Source organism: Taudactylus pleione, unplaced genomic scaffold (assembly GCF_031769625.1).
Source record: "Taudactylus pleione unplaced genomic scaffold, aTauple2 ptg000609l, whole genome shotgun sequence".
NCBI lineage: Eukaryota > Metazoa > Chordata > Amphibia > Anura > Myobatrachidae > Taudactylus > Taudactylus pleione.
The window spans coordinates 8,698,346-8,721,562 of record NW_028285011.1 but is presented as its reverse complement, the minus strand read 5'-3'; the positions used below and the strand labels follow the sequence as shown (position 1 = coordinate 8,721,562).

At 41.9% G+C, this 23,217-nt stretch overlaps 1 protein-coding gene across 2 annotated transcripts in view; it reads right to left on the bottom strand.

Moving 5' to 3' along the window:
- The window catches only part of LOC148480623 (septin-10-like), a 70,749-nt gene that overhangs the window by 12,338 nt on the left and 35,194 nt on the right, over nucleotides 1–23,217 (bottom strand). For both annotated transcript variants that reach the window (XM_088454155.1, XM_088454156.1), the window contains 7 exons: nucleotides 20,403–20,474; nucleotides 19,676–19,790; nucleotides 15,479–15,674; nucleotides 14,928–15,114; nucleotides 12,012–12,173; nucleotides 11,468–11,564; nucleotides 9,565–9,733 (listed from right to left, as the gene is read on the bottom strand). In XM_088454155.1, coding sequence (XP_088310281.1) covers nucleotides 9,565–9,733; nucleotides 11,468–11,564; nucleotides 12,012–12,173; nucleotides 14,928–15,114; nucleotides 15,479–15,674; nucleotides 19,676–19,790; nucleotides 20,403–20,474 — 998 coding nt within the window. The remainder of the gene's footprint in view (nucleotides 1–9,564; nucleotides 9,734–11,467; nucleotides 11,565–12,011; nucleotides 12,174–14,927; nucleotides 15,115–15,478; nucleotides 15,675–19,675; nucleotides 19,791–20,402; nucleotides 20,475–23,217) is intronic.

Sequence of the window (23,217 nt, the reverse complement as noted above, 5' to 3'; positions counted from 1 at the left end):
TAAAAAAAAAAAAAGCACTAAGGAATCAGGTGTATCCTGTTCCCACTGATCATCCTTGAGATGTTCTTACAGCTTAATTGGAGTCTACCTGTGGTAAATTCAGTTGTTTGGACATGATTTTGAAAGGCATACACCTGTCTATATAAGGTCCCTCACTTGACAGTGCATGTCAGAGCACAAACCAAGCATGAAGTCCAAGGAATTGTCTGTAGACCTCTGAGACAGGATTGTCTTGAGACACAAGTCTGGGGAAGGGTACAGAAAAAAAAATCTGCTGCTTTGAAGGTCCCAATGAGCACAGTGGCCTCCATCATCCGTAAATGGCAGTAGTTCAAAACCACCAGGACTCTTCCTAGAGTTGGCCGGCCGTCTAAACTGAGCGATCGTGGGAGAAGGGCCCTAGCCAGGGAGGTGACCAAGAACCCGATGGTCACTGTCAGAGCTACAGCATTCCTCTGTGGAGAGAGGAGAACCTTCCAGAAGGACAACCATCTCTGCAGAAATCCACCAATCAGGCCGGTATGGTAGAGTGGTCAGACAGAAGCCACTCCTTAGTAAAAAGCACATGGCAGCCCGCCTGGAGTTTGCCAAAATGCACCTGAAGGACTCTCAGACCATGAGAAACAAAATTCTCTGGCCTGATGAAACAAAGATTGAACTCTTTGGCGTGAATGCCAGGCGTTATGTTTGGAGGAAACCAGGTACCGCTCATCGCCAGGCCAATACCATCCCTACAGTGAAGCATGGTGGTGGCAGCATCATGCTATGGGGATGTTTTTCAGCGGCAGGAACTGGGAGACTAGTCAGGATAGAGGGAAAGATGAATGCAGCAATGTACAGAGACATCCTGGATGAAAACCTGCTCCAGAGCACTCTTGACCTCAGACTGGGGCGGCGGTTCATCTTCCAGCAGGACAACGACCCTAAGCACACAGCCAAGATATCAAAAGGAGTGGCTTCAGGACAACTCTGTGAATGTCCTTGAGTGGCCCAGCCAGAGCCCAGACTTGAATTCGATTGAACATCGCTGGAGATCTGAAAATGGCTGTGCACCGACGCTTCCCATCCAACCTGATGGTGCTTGAGAGGTGCTGCAAAGAGGAATGGGCAAAACTGCCAAAAGATAGGTGTGCCAAGCTTGTGGCGTCATATTCAAAAAGACTTGAGGCTGTAAATGCTGCCAAAAGGTGCATCAACAAAGTAGTGAGCAAATGCTGTGAATACTTATGTACATGTGATTTCTTAAACTTGCAAAAATCTCAAAAAAACTTTACACGTTGTCATTATGGGGTATTGTGTAGAATTTTGAAGACAAAAATTAATTTATTCCATTTTGTAATAAGGCTGTAACATAAAATGAGGAAAAAATGAAGCGTTTACGGATGCACTGTATGTATGCATGCATGTGTGTGTATATATATATATATATATATATATATATACACATATACATACATACATATATACATACATACATACGCAACACAGTATATATACATATACACACACACACACGCAACACAGTATATATACATACACACACACACACACACATTTAGGGCCTGATTCAGACCCACTCGCGAGCGGCTGTCCGCTCGCAAGTGGGTCGATGTTATGGACTGAGCATGCGCACGACGGAGGGAGCTCCGTCGTGCGCATGCGCCAGACGCGACGAGCGAAGGAAAGTCCTTCGCTCGTTGTGTCTGATCAAAGGGGGCGTGCTGTCGATGTTGATTGACAGCACGCCCCCTTTGGTAGGCGTGCCGGGGGCGTGCCTCCCTGACGGGGGCGTTCCCACGGGAACGCCTCCCGTCAGAAGCCGGCCCACTGACATCACTAGTGATGTCAGTGGGAGTGATTTTGGCTCTGATAGAGCCAAAATCACTCCGGAGCTTGCGGTTGAAAACCTCAACCGCAGGCTCCGGCTCGCAATTTCGATGGTCGCGATGGTCTCGACCATCGCGGCCATCAAAATGCACGCTCGTATAGCCTGTGGGTGGTGACCCACAGCTATACGAGCGTCCAGAAGGACGCTCCATTTTCATGGAGGCCGGCCCTCATTCAGAGCGTGCGCTCTGCTCAGAGCGTACGGCTCTGAATGAGGGCCTTACTTAGTAATAAGATCACTGGGAAATTAAAGGGGTGTATGATTTGAATCTAAAATTAAACAAACACTCTTATTACACATAATGGCAGGTACACTATAAAAGGCTATGCCGCAGAAAGTTAAACAGAGTACATATTAACTGTGAATGAATAATATGTTGATTTTTGACAATATACATTGTGATTTATACTAAAAAAGCAAATAACATTGTGATTTATACTAATAAAAAACAATAACATTTTAGCTTCTTGCACAAAGGAGACTGTTTGCAATATTAAGATAATGCCTCCTATATCATAAGATAAAAGATTGTATTCATGGGCAGATTTATTACGTGCATCTGACTAACACAGGATTTGCTCTTGTTCTCAGAATGGGACGGGTATAATCTCTAAACATTTACTATTTCGATACGAGAGCTTCGACATGGCCGTAATGTTGACATTGGCATTCAGCATTTCGTCATTGATTTTATGTTGAAATGTTGATATAGTCTTTTTAATGAAATTATGTTCTAACCCTAAAGGTAACTAACGCTAACCCTAACGGAAATGTTGACCTAATGACAATGTTGACACTTCCAAAGTTATCATTCTGTCAATATCGATATTTTTGCAGGTGTTGACATTTATGTTAACATTTAGCCATGTCGAGATTATTTAAGTCGACCTGCTGCCGACATTGTGAATGTTAACATCATGATAGGAAACACTGAGACAGCAAACTCTCCGAATAGGAATAATGTGTTCTTACAGTGTGCAGTTAGAGATGCATTTCTTAGATTTAGTTTTGATACCTTAGCAAACAGTATTATTTCTACCATCAAATCATTTAACAAGAAACTGGCAGGATTCCAGAGAGCTACAAGACTTTATTATGCTAGAACACACACTTTATGTCTAAGATGAATTGTAAAGCTTCAGTAAAATGATTCTAGCTTTACCAATTCAAACGGATGGCACATTCCTTAAAGAACCACTAAACCTCAAATACAAGTTTGACTATATAAAGGAGCTGCTAATATACAGTATATGTAAAAAATGCAGGAGGTAATCAGGAATGAAGACATTTGCAATAAAGTTTTCATTGTGAGGGGAGATAGTTTGTATGCACAGCAGATGTCCTGCCAGTAATTCCACTGAAGGACATGGCAGCCAGACTTGCAGAAATGTCACTCAACTACATAGCATAGAAAGATGGAATGTTAAACAAGTTCTGTCAATCTATATTATTGTTTACATATATACTAGTGAATTGAATGGCTCTTTTATAGTATTTTCAGAATTTCAATAGAGACATGTACTATTTTCAAAGCTGTTCTGTGGAATATTCGTCTCGTTCTATATATGACCATGGAACTTTGCACATTTCACCAGAAGGATTTGCTCTTAAGTCTTCAGTATGACATCCCCCCCTATCTTTCATGTTCCCACCTGGACTATTCCCTTATTGGGTCTCATGTTTTTTTGATCTTGCCACATTTCATGCTACAAAAGGCTCAATCACACTACCTGCTTCTGTCAGTCATAACTGTATATTCACCATTACTTGACAAGACTGAGTCGCACTAATATTTACTACCAGAAGTATAATGACCAATTTGAGCTCAGCTGATTTATCATTACTGGTGGTATGGGCAGGCAATGCCACAGCTGTAATATCATCACCACCACCACCACACATAACTGTATGGGGGGAGGGTTCAGCCTTGAAGATAATGACTAGGGAATTAATTGCACATTAATTGATCCATTATCATCATCATCATTATCCGCCCTGCTTTCAACATTTGTTTTTTCTATCTTTTCCAAAATGTAAATAAACGATCTGCCCCTCTTGCTCTGCCTCCCATTTAACATAATTATATTTACCTTCAGAACTAGAACACTGGTAAAAGGGAAATTATATATGTTCATCAAAATTTTGAAACAGAGTGTAACCAAGCAGACAAGAAGCTTGTATCTCATCAAGTCTGTGTTTTCTTTTATCCCGGATAACACTAGACCCTATTTGATCAGATTTAAAACATCATTATGTCTTTCCCATATATGCTTTCATTCTCCTACTATTGGTACGCTATTCTACTTGTTCACTAGCCTTTCAGATAAGTCATTTTTCCACAAATGTTCCTCAAATTTAGCCTAATACCCAGCAGTTTTAGTAGATGTCATCTTGTTCTTAAGGTGCGTACACGGTAAGATATCTATGAACGATAACAATCAACGATATATCATTCATTTTTATGCAGTGAACAACCAACGATGCACGTTCCCGCATGAACGATAAAGAGATCTATGATCGTTCGTACATGCAGGTCAATCTAGAAGATATCGTCAACCTTTGCACACACAGATGTGGCAGGATGACTTCACTGGAAGATATTTTTCAAGTCGTTGGTGGTACAGATAGTACCGTGTGTACCCAGCATAATACTTCTCTCCCTCTATAGAATGCTGCCTCTTGTACTTTATTTGGGTTAAAAAAAAAAATAAGATGAAGGTATGATGGGAACTTCAAATATATCAAGTGACTTGATATATCAGAAGTTTTTCATTATACAGGTTGAGTCTCCCATATCCAAAATGCTTGGGACCAGGGGTATTTTGGATAACGGAGTATTCCGTATTTTGGATTAATTGCATATCATAATGACATATCTTGGGAATGGGACCCCAATATACACACAGAATGCATTTATGTGTTATATACACCTTATACACACAGCCTGCAGATCATTTTATACAAGATTATCAATAATTTTGTGGCTCAAGCAAAGATTGTGTACATACATGAAATTCTTTTATGTTTCATATACACCTTATACACACAGCCTAAATGTAATTTTATACAATATTGTTAAAAATTTGTGCCTTAGAAAAAAGTTTGTGTACATTGAACCATCAAAAATCAAAGGCTTCATTATCTGAGTCGTGCCAAAAAAATTCTGTATTTTGGAATATTTGGATATGGGAGACTCAACCTGTACCCTCATCTTTCTTTTTTACTCCAGGCTACACAAGTTTAGATCCATTAGTCTTTCCTGGTAAGTTAGACCATGCGCCATTGTAGTTGCTCTACTCAGCACAATCTCCAATTTATTTATGTCCTTCGGAGACATGGACTCCAGAACCGAACGCAGTGTTCCAGATGATGCCGCACATGTGACCTGAGTAGCTTTATTACTTCTGTTTTTCTGCAACTATTTCCTCTGCCTGTGCAACCTGGCCTTCCTTATTGCTTTCTTACATGCAAGTCTTCAGAAATAATAGTCGATATATAAGTATAATACTAAATTAAGCTTTTTGAGCTTTTAAAACAAAACTGTATGATCTAGCATTTTTTTTGGGCATTAAGATGTAGTCACCAGAGTCTACTTAAAACAGCAACCAGTTGGTCTGCCATTTGCATCTTTAATATAAAATAGTGCTTGCTCAGATCAATTTAAAAGTCTTTCAGAGGTTCATGAAAGGGAGGGGGGGGGGGGGGGGGGTTAACCTAGACTAGAAAAAAATAAATAAATGTCCCCCAGCATACTGCAGTAAGATATTAATGAGATCATTGTTGCATATATTTGCAAAGATATGTTTAAGCACTGGGCCACGTCAGAGCGTCTCTGTACCAGTGTCCCTAACACTACATGATAATAGCACACACTTTGGGTCATATAACTGCATACTGTTATGCCACATGATAGTAGTACATTCATCAATATATCTTAGTTGAGAGCCAACTCACCTGGAGGTACCCCAGAATGCAATTATATGACATCACAATGTCGACAGTTATGATGTCAACATTGTTAAAATGTCAATATTGAACACATCGGCGTGTGCAGAATGTTGACATGTGAAACGCCGACTTTCTGCAGTGACCAGCAGTGAAGAGTTAGGGTTAGGCTGCAGAAGGGAAGTTAGGCACTTGGGAGAATGTTAGGCTTAGGCAGCAGGAGAACAGGGTTAGCCACTAGTAGGGGGTTAGGCTATGAGAGAGGAGGTTAGGGTTAGGCACTAGGTCAGGGGTGGGCAATAAGCGGCTCTTCAGGTGTTGTTGAACTACAAATCCCAGCATGCCTTGCAAAAGCCTTGCCAAATAGCAAAACTGTTGCAGGGCATGCTGGGATTAGTAGTCCTATAACAGCTGGGGGGCCACTTATTGCCCACCCCTACACTAGTTGGAGAGTTACTAATTCTCACTAGAAGCACCACTGGATCCGTTGGAAATCCTCATCTGCTGACCGCTGAACCCGGAAGACATCGCTGGAGCCGCTTTAGCAGGTAAGTCACCACTAGACCACCAGGGGTGTTTTGTCAACATTCAAATGTCGACATTATGACCCTGTAGACATTCTCATTTCGACAAAATATACCACACCCGTGCTCCCATCCCTCAATGGAAATCACTACTGCATTTACTGTAGCTCTTTGTTATCTCTTTCAAAAAACATCTTATTCTTCCAATCAGTGTTCTTGGTACTTAGCTGTGGTCATTCCTTCTGCTATGAATACTGTGCAAAAACAAAGTATTAAAATGATTTGCTAAGTACATGTCTCCTTCAACAAGACCGTGTCGTTATTCTTATTATTCCTTTTCTTATTATTTTTACTGTATATACCCAGAAATATTTGTCCCCAGTTCCTACTGACTGTGCCTTATGTTCCTCAGGTTGGGCTTTTGCACATCTGACTCTTTTCTCAACCTCCCTGTGACTGGAAGCAATACTGTATATCTATTTTTCTTCATTTCTGAGTCTGCTTATATTTCTTAAAAGCCATCTTCTGTGATTTGACAATCCTTGCTACCTCTTTGGCATCCCTTTACTTGTGTATTTCCTAAGCTTTTTGATTTGAAAGCCCGTTGCTTTTACTATTGTGCTTGCTTGCCACTGTTCATTAACTAATTTTAAGTGCCTCCAGCAGCCAGAGAATCACAGATATTTCCCATATGTTTGATGTCTATCAAAGGGTCCACACCACTGACTGAACTGATGACCATAACATTGCAGGCAGCTCCTTGGAAATGGGGAACACAGGTGGAGCTATGCACACCAAATTGGAGGCGGGGCCAATCTCCATACCTCCTGTCTGCCAACTCCGCCACTTATTGATTGAAAAAAACCATCGACCATCAGTGGCAAGCTAACAATGGCTGATAGTCATCCCTAGCAGTGTCTACTCCATAGGTGGGGCTACAGCGCACTCTAAATTCAAATAGAGGAGCAAATAGAGTTGCATCATATGTTGCAGGCGTGTCGCCGATAGTGGTTGTGTACAAAGATGCTGAACCGCTCACAGAGGAGGACTAACTTAGATGGATAAACTGCACCTGCCATAGGCCTGGTGCAAGTTTCAATGGAGTCTAAAGATGCACCAAATAATATCTCAGCATATACGGACGCTGACAGTGGGCGTCTCAGTCCTTGCACAGTCAGATGCACAGACGTACACCAGGGAAGGGGTTCCTAGCAGTATTAGCATTAAAGTCGCAGATGCAAGACCGGCAAAAGCCGCAGAGACGCACTCTACAGTGTCCGACTCTGAATCAGGCCCTACATGTCTTATTCTCAGGGGTCACTCCTGCTAAGAGAAGATCGAGCTACAGTAACCCTTCAATCTTTTACCACCACCAAAAATAGTCACTGTGTAGCTCATTTCCGCATAGCTGCTAATTAACCTCCTGATTAACATCATCAAGCAGAGATGTATTTCCAATATAAGTGCCCAGAGTACCATTACATCAGCTGCCTGCATACCTGCAAGTATGATTTGATTGCTTACAGTTTGCTCCATAGCTTCTCTTAGTAGCCAAGCTTTGGGTCTGCATTTCATCAAACTGTTTAATTAATATTTTTAATAGTAGAGAAAGCAAAATGATTTATTGGAAGAAGGTGAAATAGTGAACAATGACTGTGCAATATCACATATCATTAATTACAATATGGTGATAAACTATGAAATGTGGCAGAATAAGGTCAGAGCAATATTAAATGAACGAGGCTATTTAGCAGGCACTAAAGTACAGTAACACATCAAATACACCAAATCAAGATCAAATAGTATTACTGCAGCCAGAGCTATGTTGTCCTGGTCTGGCAGTACTAGTACATCTCACACACAGGGCTTTATTTACGAAGTGGCAGCTTCCCGGCGGGTTGGAAGTAAAAATGTAAAAACACACAGTCAGTGTAAAGCGCGCTGAACTTTACACTGACTGCTCGTGCCCTTTTACATATTCACCCAAAACCCGCTGGGTAGCGTCGGCTTACAGAAGCCGCCCATTCATAAATAAAGCCACAGTCTGAGACTTTCCTGACCAGCAACTTGCATGTGTGATGGATTACAGACACCCTTTTAGAAGTTTGAGAAAGACAATTATTTGATATAACAGAATAAGCTGGGTATACATTAGGCGGAAGATTGCATAGTGTGTATGCTCTATATTACGTGTTCTGGGATGAAGGGACATTGGAACGACCATTGCGTCTTTTATACGCCAGACAGTAATGCAGCATCTATAGACGCTGCACGTGGGTGTCTCAGTCCCTCCACAAAATGGACGCGCGGATGCACACCAGGGAGGGGGCTCTGTAGTGGCATTAGCATAAAGTCGTAGACACAACTGTGGTAAAAGCAGCAAGGGCGGCCACGTCCAACTCAGAATCAGGCCCAATGTATCAAAAAATAAAATGAAACAAGAAAATGGCACACAGTGCCACCCAATTAGATGATATAGCAGTTTCCAGTCTGGATGGGGTTACAGCATGGGTTTTCATTAGTCCCAGAGAGCTGAAGCTGATAAAGCTGAAAATTCATTATTTGCATTTGTGAAACTCTTTAGTCAGCCATCAGCAGTTTGCTTCAGTTCCACATTAACATTCCAGATTCAGCTGAGCACTGCACCTAACAGCTGTGCAAGCAACAGGTGCTGGGTGAGGCCACTAAATATGGCTACATTGGGAAACACTGAGAGCTCAATGCATTCTGTAAGGGAATCTAAGTATTTTCCATTAAATGATAGCTATGTTACAGTTTAAAACCCAGGGGTATTTTTAGAAAGGAGGGGACCAGTGTGCAAATTTGCTTAACTGCAAAAGTTGAACCCAGCCTTTAATTCCCCTATTAGTAGGCTGCCATATCATCTCTTTAATTCGGGACACACATGAATTACACATATGGCTGGCTTCAAGTCTCTATTTCACCTGATTTTAATCAGCCATAGAACCTGTGTAATTCACATGTGGTCCGAATTAAAAGGGAGGATATGCCAAGCCTACATATTAGTAATTACAATACAAATATAGGACCAAAATAAAAATTTAGTAAAAAGGTTACATTTATAAAACAGTTTTGCAAAAATGAATATTTCTAACAATAAACAAATAATTGTATTATTTTTTTTTAAATGATCAAAACTGCATTGATGGTGCAGCGTAAAAGAGTCAAGAAGCAACCATCACCTACCTTACAGGCTTATCTCCAGGACCCATGTCCTGAAATCCCATTTCCTCCAACTTGCAGCGCCGATAAAGTTCATAATGCCTGGTGTGTGTCTGTTCCCTTAGATCCTCCATATTAGTGCCTATCAGCATTTCACGTAACTTTACAAAGTCGCAGTGGTTCTCATTTTCCACTAGTCAAAATAAAGGAGGACACAATGATCATCCACATAAATTTTATTAAAAAAAATAAAAATAAAAAATATACACTGAAATTTCCCAGAATCGCATGTTCCAGCATCTGTGCTTATAGTCCCCAGCAATTTAGTGCACAAATGTGGGATAACCTTGCCTTCTACTGATTAAAAATTACGCACACTACAATATCCTATTTATGTCTCTCTTGATAATTAAAGATGTGTCCTCATACACTATTGCTACAGTCGTGCCAAACAACCCTTCTCGGGGTGCCAGGTCTTGTGTGCGACTTGGCTTGGCCCGAGCATCTTTGGCGCCCGAAAATACATCTTAGTCGCAAACAGATGCAAAGAAACCGCTTCAGGAGACCTCACGGAATAATTTGATATGTGACGCTTGTATATCTGTGTGTGACTGAGTCTGAACCTGGTTATTACGGGCTATTACGCATCGGCCGCTGCATTTTTCCACATCAAGTTCTGTTGTGCTTCGTATACAGACTCAGTCACACACAGGTATAAAAGTGTTGCATATAAAATTAATCAGTGCCGTCTCGTGAAGCAGTTTATCACATCTGATTGTGACAGACAAAAAGATGTGCAAAAGAAGCTTGGCGCAAGCCAAGTCGCACAGGACCTGGTGGCTCACTCGCGCTGCATGGCGTATTGAGGCTAGGTATATGAGGACACATCAGTAAATATATTGTTTATCTGACAGAGGCACACTCTAGGTGCTGCAGAAGTGCCAAATCGCTTAGAAATAGAACTTGTTTGCAGTGCTCCATCTCCTATTTTAACAAAGAAGATCAAGTTATAAATTCCCTGGACCCTAGGCATTCACATCTTGAGTACTGAAGTTGGGACAAGTGAAATTCACAGATTACCCCAGTGATTCCCAAACTGGGCGCCGTGGCACCTTGGGGTGCCACAGGGCACTTGCAGGGGTGCCTCGGGTTAGTGGTCAAGTACCAAATAAAATGATTTTTAGTCAGTGTGATAGGTAAAACCAGTGCTGATGGCTGCCAACCATATAATATGTGGACAAAAAGAAGCACAGTCCTGTCATCCACCACATAACTGAATCTAAGAGTGACAGATAAGCAATTTAGAAACTTTTGGCCCAGGGGTGCAGTGGAAAAAATGCAGATACTCTAGGGCGCCTTGATTCGAAAAAGTTTGGGAACCACTGGATTACCCAATAAAGTGTAACATCTCCTATACAAGAAATTTGAAGTAGGAATGTATTACAAGTCTGTAGATAGACTGTAGATAGTAGATTTATGCCAGGAAAAAAAGTTACCTGCATGCATAAATTAAAGCCATAATAATACGAAAAGCCGTGGCAGCTGCATTGTAGCACTTCGTATACAGATTCAGACTCATTCGCACACAGATGTACAACTATCACACATCCAATTGATCAATGTAATCTAGTAGTTAGTAGCAGATTTTTCACTTCCAGTTGTTTTATTTATGCAATTAATATGCAAATGCTGAGTGGGAAAGATGCTCGGTGAGGCAGGGTCGCACAGAGAGGGGCTGTTCGGTGTGATTGAAGCCATAGTGAGGACTTAGCCCCTTGGCTTATGATTCCAATTTAGAACAAGCGCCTCAAACAAATATTTAACCTGCAACAATTATTTACTAAATTGATCCATGAATAAATATAGTTATTTCAAGGAAAACACACAGAGTTCTACCTTCTCCAATCAAAAGAGAGAAAGGTTTTACCTTGTACGATGCCCCACGGATACTGCCGAGCCTTCACCATCTTGTTACCAATCTTGACTTCCTCCATACTTCCGACCACTGCGAAAGGGAGCTGTGCCTGAAGTAATACCAGGTGTTAATGAAAGGCCCCTTGTCAAACATGACTAAAAATGTCAAGTTTTCATAATACAGAATTAGCATTTCTAAAAAGAAAAATAAATACATTTCTGGTGTTTTGCTCTGAGATAGAATCTCTATATCACAGAACCATAGTTCAAGATTTGCTTATCAATGTTGTGAAAAAGACAACAAAAACTTTCATTCTAATAAAGGATTCTCTCATCTCATACAAGCTCTGTTGTTTCACAACTCCTGAAACTGTAGGACCAAACCTGCCCTGCCATATGCTGGGACTTAGAATTCTACACCAACTGGACAGCCATTGTTCAGCAACCTGTAACTTATAGGCATGTGACATAATAATAATAATATTATTATTATTCTTAACAACAACAACAATAATAGCAGAAAGCATAATGATGCAAGCATTTTATAGAAGTCTTACATTCATTGAGGCATTAAGCTTACTGATGCTCTCGTCATCTGTTGGGAACTGGTAGATTTGCACGCCATTACTGACTAGTTCACTTATGAGTTTTGTTTTGAACTTATGCAATTCAGACTTTGAGATCACATCTGCTTTAGCAATGACAGGAATTATGTTCACCTAGGAAGAAACAAATTCCGCAAGTAAGATAAAAAAAGTAATTTACAAGCAACACCTGGAAGAGAGATTCAGTGTCAAGAATGCAGCACTAAAACACCTAATTATCCAATGCGGCATAAATATAGCTACGCTAACACAACATGTTTTCAGCTCACTACCGAACCAGGATATTGCTAGGTTTGTCAAATTTCTATTAACTTTTAAAACTGTTTTTACTGACAATGACAGTTACTCTGTATTGTTTCACTGTGAGATTTACATTGGGAGCGCCATAGAATACCAGTCTGAAGCTCAACACGCTCTGAATGTCGACAGTAAAAAAAGTCAACCTGGTTCTTAGGTCAATCATCATTCTGTAAACATGTATTTATGTCGACATGGTTATATGGGCGACAGTCAAAAAGTTGACATTTAACATGTCAACACTAAAATGTAGACACTATTTTCAGGTTTCTTAGTGTTATGCTTAGGTTCAACATCAGAAGATCGACAAGTTATGAATGTCGACAGTAAAAAGGTCAACATGGTCGACCATCATTCTGTAGAAATGTATTTAAGTTGAAAGGGTTAAGTGGTTGATAGTGTCGATATGTGAAATGTCCACATTAGGACTAAGGAGCAGATTCAATTAGGTGTGAGAACAGCAAAAATACCGGGAACAAGATTTCTGCTATTCAGTTAGGTGCTGGGTTTTTCAGTTATTGAGCGGCGGGAGGTTTTTTTCCTTGCAGCCCCAGAGCACGACCAATTTTTCCTAAAATCCATATGTTTAAGAAAAATGGTTGGGAATTGCTCTGGGACCCCTGCAAACCCCCCCCCCCCCCAATGACTAATTAAGCTGTCGTCTTTGCCCCAGCTGTCTGGGACCAGTCTTCTGCAGCAGTGTGTGTGGTTAGTATGTGTGAGTGTGTGTAAGTAGGTGTGAGTATCTGTCTGACCCCCCCTCCCATGTCTATGAGGTGGCAACAGCATGGAGAACTACATGCCCCAGCAGCCCCCTGCCCAGTTCAGAGATGGGGAAATGACCGGGAGCCACGGAGACCACTTGACCAGTAAGCTTCCTTTGGGTTTTTTTGCTCCGCAGGATCATCCATGCAGAAATCCCTGCATTTTTTAAAATTGGATACCGCGGGTTTCGGATATGCGCATATCCGTGGCCCTAACTGTGTAGAGTTTGTATAGTCTCCCTGTGCTTGCGTGGGTTTCCTCCGGGTACTCCAATTTCCTCCCACACTCCAAAAATATACTGGTAGGTTTATTGTCTCTAAACAGAAAATTAATCCTAATGTGTGTGTGTGTGAGTATGTGGTAGGGAATATAGAGTGTAAGCTCCACTGGGACAGGGACTGATGTGAATGGCTGAATATTCTCTCTGTAAAGCACTGCGGAATATGTGTGTGCTATATAAATAACTGGTAATAATAATAATCCAGAAATGGGCACGAGGTCCGCAAGGTTTTTTTGCGGTTACAACCTTTCTGACAATTGAACATGCCCCTAAAATGCCTAAACCTAAGCCTAACCCTCAAAATGATGAAACAGTGTCGACCTTTTAGTGACAAAAATTGAGTGTCAACCTTTTGACTGTGTTGACCATCTAACCCTGTCGACCTAAATACATGTCTACAGAATGATGGATGACCCAACGACCATGTCAACCTTTTTACTTGCGGCATTCAGAACCAGTCAACCTTCTGATGTTGACCTTTTATACCACACCCCGTGCATAGCAGTACTATTTAACATGACATAACTAAATAAATAACAAGTTGTTTCAAATAAGTGCATGGAGAATAAAATGTTTTCAAGCAAGATCAGTGGTTCCTAAACCCTGGGGTACCGCGGATCACTTGCAGGGGTGCCACAGGTTGGTGGTCCAGCACCAAATCAAATTAATTATGGTCCATGTGATAGACAAAACCTGTGCTGGTGGCTGCCAATAATAAAATATGTGGACAAACAGAATTGCAGCCCTGTCCGCCATCACATAACTGGCCCAAGGATAAAATAAATAAATAATAAATTCACAGAATTTCTTAATAAGAAACTCTTGGGGTGCTGTGAAAAATATGCTGATACTCTAGGGCGCCGTGATTCAAGAATGTTTAGGAACCACTGAGCTAGACCTTTATGCTGTAGTTAGAGACCTCTAAACCATTAGAATGAAATTATTATATATTAAGTGAATTATATTCTGCAGTGCTTTACAGAGAATACATTAGTCCACTCCCAAAAGGACTGATGTGACAAGCTCAGGACATGCCATAGGCAATTTGTACAGTATGTAGATACCCAATGTTCCAATGTTTAGGATATTAGTCTGGGTTGTGAGGGTTTTTTCAAAATTAAATCCAGATTTCCAAAAGTGGAAACCCCCTATCTAAAATATTACAGTTCCAAAAATAATAATAATCACTTTTTTTTCTATAGTACTACCGTTTACACTATGCTGTAGAGAGAATTATGCATTTACTTTGTTAATTAAGATTTATATAGTGTTTGCATATGTGTTTTACAATTTACTTGTCATTCACATCAGTCCCTGTCCCACTGGAACTTACAGTTTAAATTCCCTAACACAGCTGAGCATACACACACCCAGGACATACAAACTCCACACAGATGGGGCCCTGGTCAGGAATTGAACTCATGACCCCAGTGCCATTGAGTTACCCACAGATGGAAAAGTGAAAGAGATATCACTATCAACGTCTCTTATGAACTCACAGAGATACAGTAAACAGGAAATATTACCTTGCTATCCAACTTTTTCATAGTTATCAGATCAAGGGATTTGAGGGCATGTCCAGTGGGAGCGATGAAGTAAAGGCATGCGTGAATGCGGGTGTCATGGTATTTGAACAATAAACGTTTTATCTTTAACTCTTCTTGTAAATAGGCTTCAAACTGTGTGTCAATGTAGTCCACGATGGGCATGTAGCTGAAATCATATGAAACATTTACTGGGACACTTTAGTGAACTCTTACTGGTTTTAAGTAGCATATAGTTTAAAAAGTCACACATTGCTAATCCCCACACTTGAAGCTAATCACGTGCCTCTAAAACTGACCGCTCATTACCAAAATATCAGTACTGTCTATTACAACACAAAATCCACCTAATGAAATAGCGCAGATGGCATTGCATCAGACTCATATACATTCTGCTTGTGATGTGCTTCTTGTGTGGAGAGTAGTCCTTGGCATTTCTGTCTGCATACTCCATGTGCCCTTGATATGTGAAACAGATGAAGACAGAATAAGAGCAAAAACAGATGACAAAACCCTGGTAACGTGAAACAAACCTGTCCTCTTTGTTTATCTGGTCTCCAAAACCTACTGTATTCACAATAGTCAGTTTCAAGTGTACATTGCCTTCATTGAGGTCATAAGTCTGTGATTTCAACTTCACCGAGGGCTCAAAGTGAGTGGATTCATGTTCTTCAAAATTAGTATTAAAAAGTGTATTAATCAATGTTGATTTTCCGATTCCAGTCTCTCCTGCAACAAAAGAAAAATATAAAAATAAAAGGATATAAAAGCAGTTTTCTGTTGCAGAAACACACAGTACTCATATAGAAGGAGAGTCTCTGAGGTGTGCTAATCTATATTTGTATGAGATTACAGCAGGAATTGGTATGAAATACCGTTGGCCGCATGATTCCCGTCAGCGGCAGCCCGACAGAAGCAGAGTGCGACGCAGCGGACGCCCGGCAGTGCTGGAAATCCTTGATCGTGGATAGGTAAGTATCCACTAACCTAACCCTCCTTAGGGGTGCCTAACCCTAACTCCCCCCCCCCCCCCAAGTGCCTAACCCTAATCCCCCCTCTAAGTGCCTAACCCTAACCACCCCCTTCCCCGCTGTCTAAATCTAAGTCCCCCGGGGGGTGCCTAACCCTAAGTCCCCCCCGGGGATGCCTAACCCTAACCCTCCCTCCCCCTAGCCTAACCCTAACCCTCCCGGGGGGGGGGTGCCTAACCCTAAGTCCCCCCCGGGAGCCCTAAACCTAACCCTCCCCCCCGCGGCGACCGGCATCACTACGATCGTGATGCCGGGCGCCGGTCTCCCGGCGTCGGGGAAATGCGGGCGTCTATATCTAGACGCCTGGCATTTCACCCATGCCGGCATAAGACAATCGGGAAGCCGGCTGCCGGTATTTAGGCAGTCGGCTTCCCGATTGCCTCCCTTACAGCATGCAATCTCTTTGTTACAGTGGTCATAAAAGTAGTGCAACAACACAAATACACAAAAATAATATTAGTCCTATTGTGTGGATCTCTTACCTCATATCCCAAGCAAGGTGGTAAGTGGTAGGGTGCCTGACCCACCATGCAACTGTAATCAAATTGTGGAGCTTGGCTAATTCATTTTGAATTTGGCATTGTAGTAACTATGACAATGGGCACCTTTTCATGTTTCCTATAACTCCACATTTTAAGCAGTTACACACAGAGGGCCTGATTCAGACCCAGTCGCAAGCACTGAGCGCTTGCAACCAGGTCGATGGTGGCCCAGAGCGCATGCACACGATGGAGCCGGCTCCGTTGTGCGCATGCGCGAGACCCGGATAACGATGGGCAATCCGTCGCTCCGGGTCTCGCACCAAAGGGGGCGTGCTGTCGATGTTGAGTGACAGCACGCCCCCGTTGGTGGGCGGGCCGAGGGGGTGGCTGCCCAGATGGAGGCGTTCCCATGATAACGCCTACCATCTGGGGGCGGCCCCACTGACATCACAAGTGATGTCAGTGGGAGAGCTTTCGGCTCTGTTAGAGCCGAAAGCTCTCTGGGGCTTGCGGCCATGAGACCCTACCACAAGGGTCTCGTCGCAAACCCGATGGTCGCGATGGTCTTGACCATCGCGACCATCATCCTGGCCGCTCGCATTAGCTGTGGGTGGCAACCCACAGCAATGCGAGCGCCCAGGAGACAGCTCCTTAAATAAAATAAAAAAAGACGCCCTGATTCAGAGCGAGCGCTCTGTCAGAGTGTCTGGCTCTGAATCAGGGCCAGAGTACAAACACCAAAGGAAGGGGTGCAGATTTCACCACGTGGCTTAGCTGGCAAACTGTAGCAGGGGATGAATGTCAGGCTCCCATAGCTGGCAATGTTAGTGTGTACATAGTAGGGAAGTCTGATAGATTGTTTCAGGAGGTACACTATATTGCCAAAAGTATGTGGGCACTCCTAAGTATTGTATTTGGCCATTTCAGATATACCTATGGCCAAACTTATATGACCATGAGCAATGCCCAATGTTAGCTGGAGTGGTTAAAATCACACCGCCATGGGACTCTGGAGAAGTGGAAACATTCTCTACACTTCGTCTGGCAATTTAACAAAACTAACCTGGATTTGGTGGATGCCACTAGAACACTTCCTGCCCAGATGTGTAATGCCAACTGTAAAGTTGGTGGAGGAGGGATTATGTTTATAATATGGCCTGGGCCACTAGGTCTAGCAATGGGACATCTTAATTCTACAGCATATAATGATATTCTAAAGAACTGTGTGCTCCCAAAGCATGGTTTGCTGATTTGTGAGTGGAGGAACTTCACTGGACACCACAGAGTCCTCATCACACCTCCATTGAACTGGAATGCCAACAACATCTTGCAGAGTAATGGAAGTGAATCCACGCAGCCATGTTTCAAAATCTAGTGGAAAGCCTTCCCAGAAGGGTGGTGGCTAAGTCATCAGCAACGTGGGGACAAAATTTCATATGATTGCCAATGGCTTTGAAATGAGATGTCCATCTAGCACATATGTGACGTTCAGGTGTCTACATACCATGTAGTGTGTCTTGATGCCTGTCTGCACACAGGGCTCTAACAGCATGAAAACATGCTTGCTTGTCATAAAATAGAATGCTAACTCCCTTTTAAAACAGCTATTTATCCCCTGCTGCATAACACAAATGTCCTATTAACATGAATATCATCGCTGAGCATCTTGCAGAGAATCTCAAACAATCTCACACAGAGCCATGGCCCACAGAGTGTGCAGAACTAAAAAGAGATGAAGTGCAGCATGTGTAAAGGGGCAGGAAAAGTGTTGGGTAGTCAAATTATGTGTTACAGGATGTCAGCCAAAGCTGACTGGCAGACGGCCAACCTAACCTTCAGCAACTTGTTGGTGCGAGTGACATCAGAATATAAAATCAACCAAGAGGCCGAAGCACTACATGCAGATAATGTTTACACCCACATTCTGTCTCCCTTGTGTTGTTCATACAGGGCGTACAGTAATGCTCTAAGCTAGGACTGTGGTAGAACTACATAATCCACAGCCCCACTGTGTAATCAGATGGGAGTACTGAGACAGAAAATCTATTTATAGGCAACAAAGAAAACAGCTAAAGAATTGGCTGCATAAAAAAAATGGTTATAACAAAGAAGATACATAGGACATTTATTAATCTACACACAACTAAAAATAATGGTTTGCACACTGCAACTTTTGTATGCACTTGGACTAATTAGTGAGGTTTGGTAATATTAGAGACATTTGTAACACAAAGTGCATTACTATATTGTAGATCCCCTCAAAGAGTAGATTATAGTGTAACATTAGTCAGTTGATATTGCAGTTCTTAGATGTCTTTTAATGTTCCTAGACCTTATTTATCCTTATCAATCGCTTACTGAATTACCAAGTGCTGCTTAAAACTTACAATTGCTTAGTCCTCATCTGTAAATATTTAGCATGCACATCTCACAGAAATAAAACTACAACACACAGAACTTATTATGAGAATAAGCTGGAAAATCTGCACATATTGCACTGTCCATGATTAGCAATCTTGCTGAGGAACCGCTTAGCCAAACACTTTTGCATTTGGAAACCAGGTGTTTGAGGCTTTGAAGAGGGGAGGTGGTTCCTCCGTAAAAGATGCCCATGGCCACAGGAAGTGGCACTTCACAAAAAGAAAGAGATAAACAGAGTGCCAGAAAAATTGTAACCGAGCCAAAGAAAGGCAGCACTCCCGATTGAAGTACAGGTTGAGTCTCCCATATCCAAATATTCCGATATACGGAATATTCTGAAATACAGAATATTTTTAGCATGACTGAGATAATGAAATCTTTGATCTTTGATGGTTCAATGCACACACACTTTGTTTAAGGCACAAAATTATTAAAAATAAAGTATAAAACGACTTATAGGCTGTGTGTATAAGGTATATATGAAACAAATGAGTTTCATGTATGTACACAAACTTTGTTTGAGCAACAAAATTATTGAAAGCATTGTATAAAATTACCTTCAGGCTGTGTGTATAAAGTGTATATAATACATAAATGCTTTCTGTGTTTAGATTTGGGCCCTATTCCTGACATTTCAATATAGTATACAAATATTCCAAAATACGGCATATTCTGATATCCAAAATAGAAGTGGTCCCAAGCATTTTGGATATGGAAGACTCAACCTGTACAATGTATACACAGCACAGGGAGACAGAATATAACTTTGCAAGTGTTATGAATTACTACAACTTACCAATGCACAGGATATTGAAGCAAAATCCTTGATGAACTGACTTATTGACTAGTTGGTCCGGTAAACTGTCAAACCCCACATGACCAGAAAGAGGTAAGTTTCGGACATTTTCATTCTGCTCAGGAAATAAATATTTTATGAATAATTGTAACTATATATAGCTCTAGAAAATATATATATTTTTTTATATTTTTATTAAAGCAATGAGTGTTACATGAAGAATCATATAGGTAAAACACACAATAACCATCAATAAATAAACTTCTTAATGGTTGAAAATAGAACAAAATATCTTTGAATACAAAACATCAGTACAGTATATTGTTGAGGTGTTCGTATTATAAAAGAAATTTGCTAGCTCGCCCCGACCCCTCCCCGATCCAAAGCAATCCCCCACGTCTGCATAAAGAGGGATCTTTGTAATATAATATTACACAGCAATGGGAGGATCATTATCCACCATGCGAAGCATATACAACCATGTGGTATTTGAATAAGAGCTGTGAATTTGGGATTTAACAGCTGCAGTAAATGTCGCTATACAGCTCTCCCATACTGCAAAGAATTATACTATATCTTAAAGATTAATTTAGGTATACAACTATTAAATTGTATCTTCACAATAATTAAATTTAACAAAAAAAAAAAAAATCTTCTCTTTATAATCAGCAGAAAAATAGAAGTACTTTAACTCAAGTTATAAACAGGTTATTAGTTGGCAACTCACTTTTCTTCCATCTCGAGGGTAGTCACTAGAGGGGCTCTGAGGGGATCTCATTCCAAAATTTGACTGGTAAGCCTACGTGGAAAACACAACAAAAGTTATTCAAGCTGAGATAGTTTTCCAAATTACAGTCACAAATAGGGAAAACCGGAAGAGAAGCATTCAACGGTAAAGCAGCTAACACAGTGATGCAATTTTGACAGTAGAAGAGGAGATCAAACAATGCGGATGATGGGTGACATGTGTTCCTTACGGAGAGGGGGTAAATTATATTCTATGGGGATTCGTAAGTGCATATGAATGTACACTAGAATGTAAACTTTTGTAAGCAAGGCCTAAGAACATATACACACACTTACCCCATCCACCCAGACAAAGTAAAGACCAGCACTCACATTTACCATAAAGAGGTGTTTATTGAGGAGTAAACATAAAGCAGCACATCACAGTAGGTACCAGACAGACTTTTCAACTGCTCTCTGGTAGTTTTCCACAGACCCCTGAGGAAAAGGGCCAGAACGCAGTTGAGAAAGCTGTGGGGCATCTGCTATGATGTGCTGCTTTATGTTTACTCCTCAATAAACACCTTCATGCTGGGGGAATATTTATCAATAATCACAAACTCAATGCAATTTAGGGCGATATTAGTGCCTTAAATCACGTGTCATAAAACCAACCGAATGTGTTTAATAGCAGATGCAGGGGCTCCTAAAGGTGCCCGTCTCTGCAATGTGGCCGTCTCTGCAATGTGCTCGTAGTGTATTGACCTAATCAGCGGTCTCTTCACTCTTATCAGGTCTCCTGCGCAGTCTAATGACCATGCATGTGCAGCGGCAGATAACATTTGGGAATTAAATATTATTCCTCATTTCTGTATATATAAAGTGCTACACTCCAAGGGCTCCACTCAATTCAACACAAATTGAATAGCACCGGGAAGGAACTCCAGGAGCTATTCAAATAAGTGCGCCGTTAACCCCGACTAAGGACTTCTTCTCGCATCCCTCCTGGTTGTGCGAGCCGAAATCCGACAAAACTACAGGCGTGATGCGGTTTTCTGCCCTTAGCGTGGCAGAAACAGCATAGCGCCGGGAAGTTTAATCAGAGAATGCCCGTTCTCGCAACTAAACACCCTGTTTAAGGCGCGAGGGGCGGGAGAACAGGCATTCCCCTAACCTAACAGCGTGCAGAATTGAATAGCTCTGGGTGCTCCCTCCCGGCGCTATTTAATTTGCGTTCCATTGAATCGAGCCCCAAGAGTTAAGTATTGCCAAGTGTGCTGAATAAATAGGTGACACAATCGTGCTGCTTTATCCGAGTGATAACGGTAGAATACTCGCTGAGCTTTTTAAATCCGTAACTTTGACAAAGTATTTCTCATAATCACACAAAGAGCCATAAACACAAAAGCAGCAATCAGAAAATTCTCAATTTAAAAGTTCTTTTTCCTCTCTGTTAATTCACATATACTTAACCCAGTTAATGTCACAATCTTAGAAATGAACAGTTTAGCAGAAGTCATTTTTTTAGCTTCAAATGTACTATTATTCTATCTAAATATGCCTTCAGCTTTGGCTACAAAAATAAACCTACCTAGAATTGTGTATTTCATAAATCAAAGAATATAATGTAATGACGCAAAAGTGGCAAAAAAAAGTTAGTCTCAGTCTTAGTGCCATATTAAACCAGGGCTCAAAAAAGGCATTTTTTTTTTTTTTTTTTAAAGCCTTTATTTGTAAGGGCTATTTCACACCTGCTGGTTTTTGCCGGGTATTAAATTTAGTTATACATGGAAGCAGGAGGGTCCTTTCACACGGCACGGTCACAGTGTTACAGCCGGTAATATCAACTGAGAGGGCTATTTCACACTTGTTTTTTTTCAGGCACTCAGTGCCTTCCACGTGGAACGGCTTTGCGCCGTTTTTAATGTGTTTTTTTCCCTTCTTCCACTGGGCATGCGCAGCACCAGCTGCTGCAGTACAAGCCGTCCGGTGTGTGTGTAAGGAAACATTGTTTCCTATACTCCACTGCCTTGCTTGGGATGGCACGGCACCCGTCCTGCTCAGTAGATACTCCCGGCTGTTACACGGCAACCGTGCCGTGCCATGTGAAAGGACCCACCAGGTTCCCTGTTTAAATACATTTTACACCCGGCAAGAAAGCAGGAGTGAAATAGTCCAGAAGGACGGCTGCTGTGCCGTGCCCGTGCCATCCCTGCAAGCCAGTGGTGTATAGGAAACAAGGTTTCCTTTCACACACACCGGCCGGCTTGTACAGCTGCTGCGCATGCCCAGAATATGAAGTAAAAAAATTAAATAAAAAAACAACATTAAAAACGACTCAAAGCCGTTCCATGTGAAAGGCACTGAGGGCCTGATTCAGAGCCGAACGCTCTGACCAGAGCGCTCACTCTGAATCAGTGCCCTCCTCCATGAAAATGGAGCAGCCTCCTGGCCGCTCGCATAGCTGTCGGTGACCACCCACAGCATATGCGAGCAGCCAAAAAGATCGTCGCGATGGTCTTGACCATCGCGACCATCGGACTTGCGATGGAGACCCTGCGGTAGGGTCTCCCTGCCGCAAGCCCTGGAGTGATTTTGGCTCTATCAGAGCCAAAATCACTCCCACTGACATCACTAGTGATGTCAGTGGGGCCGGCTTCAGACGGTAGGCGTTCCCATGGGAACGCCTCCGTCTGGCAGGCATGTCCCTGGCACGCCCACCAAAGGGGGCGTACTGTCAATCAACATCGACAGCATGCCCCCTTTGGTGCGAGACCCGGAGCGATGGTGAGCCTGTCGCTCGCCGGGTCTCGCGC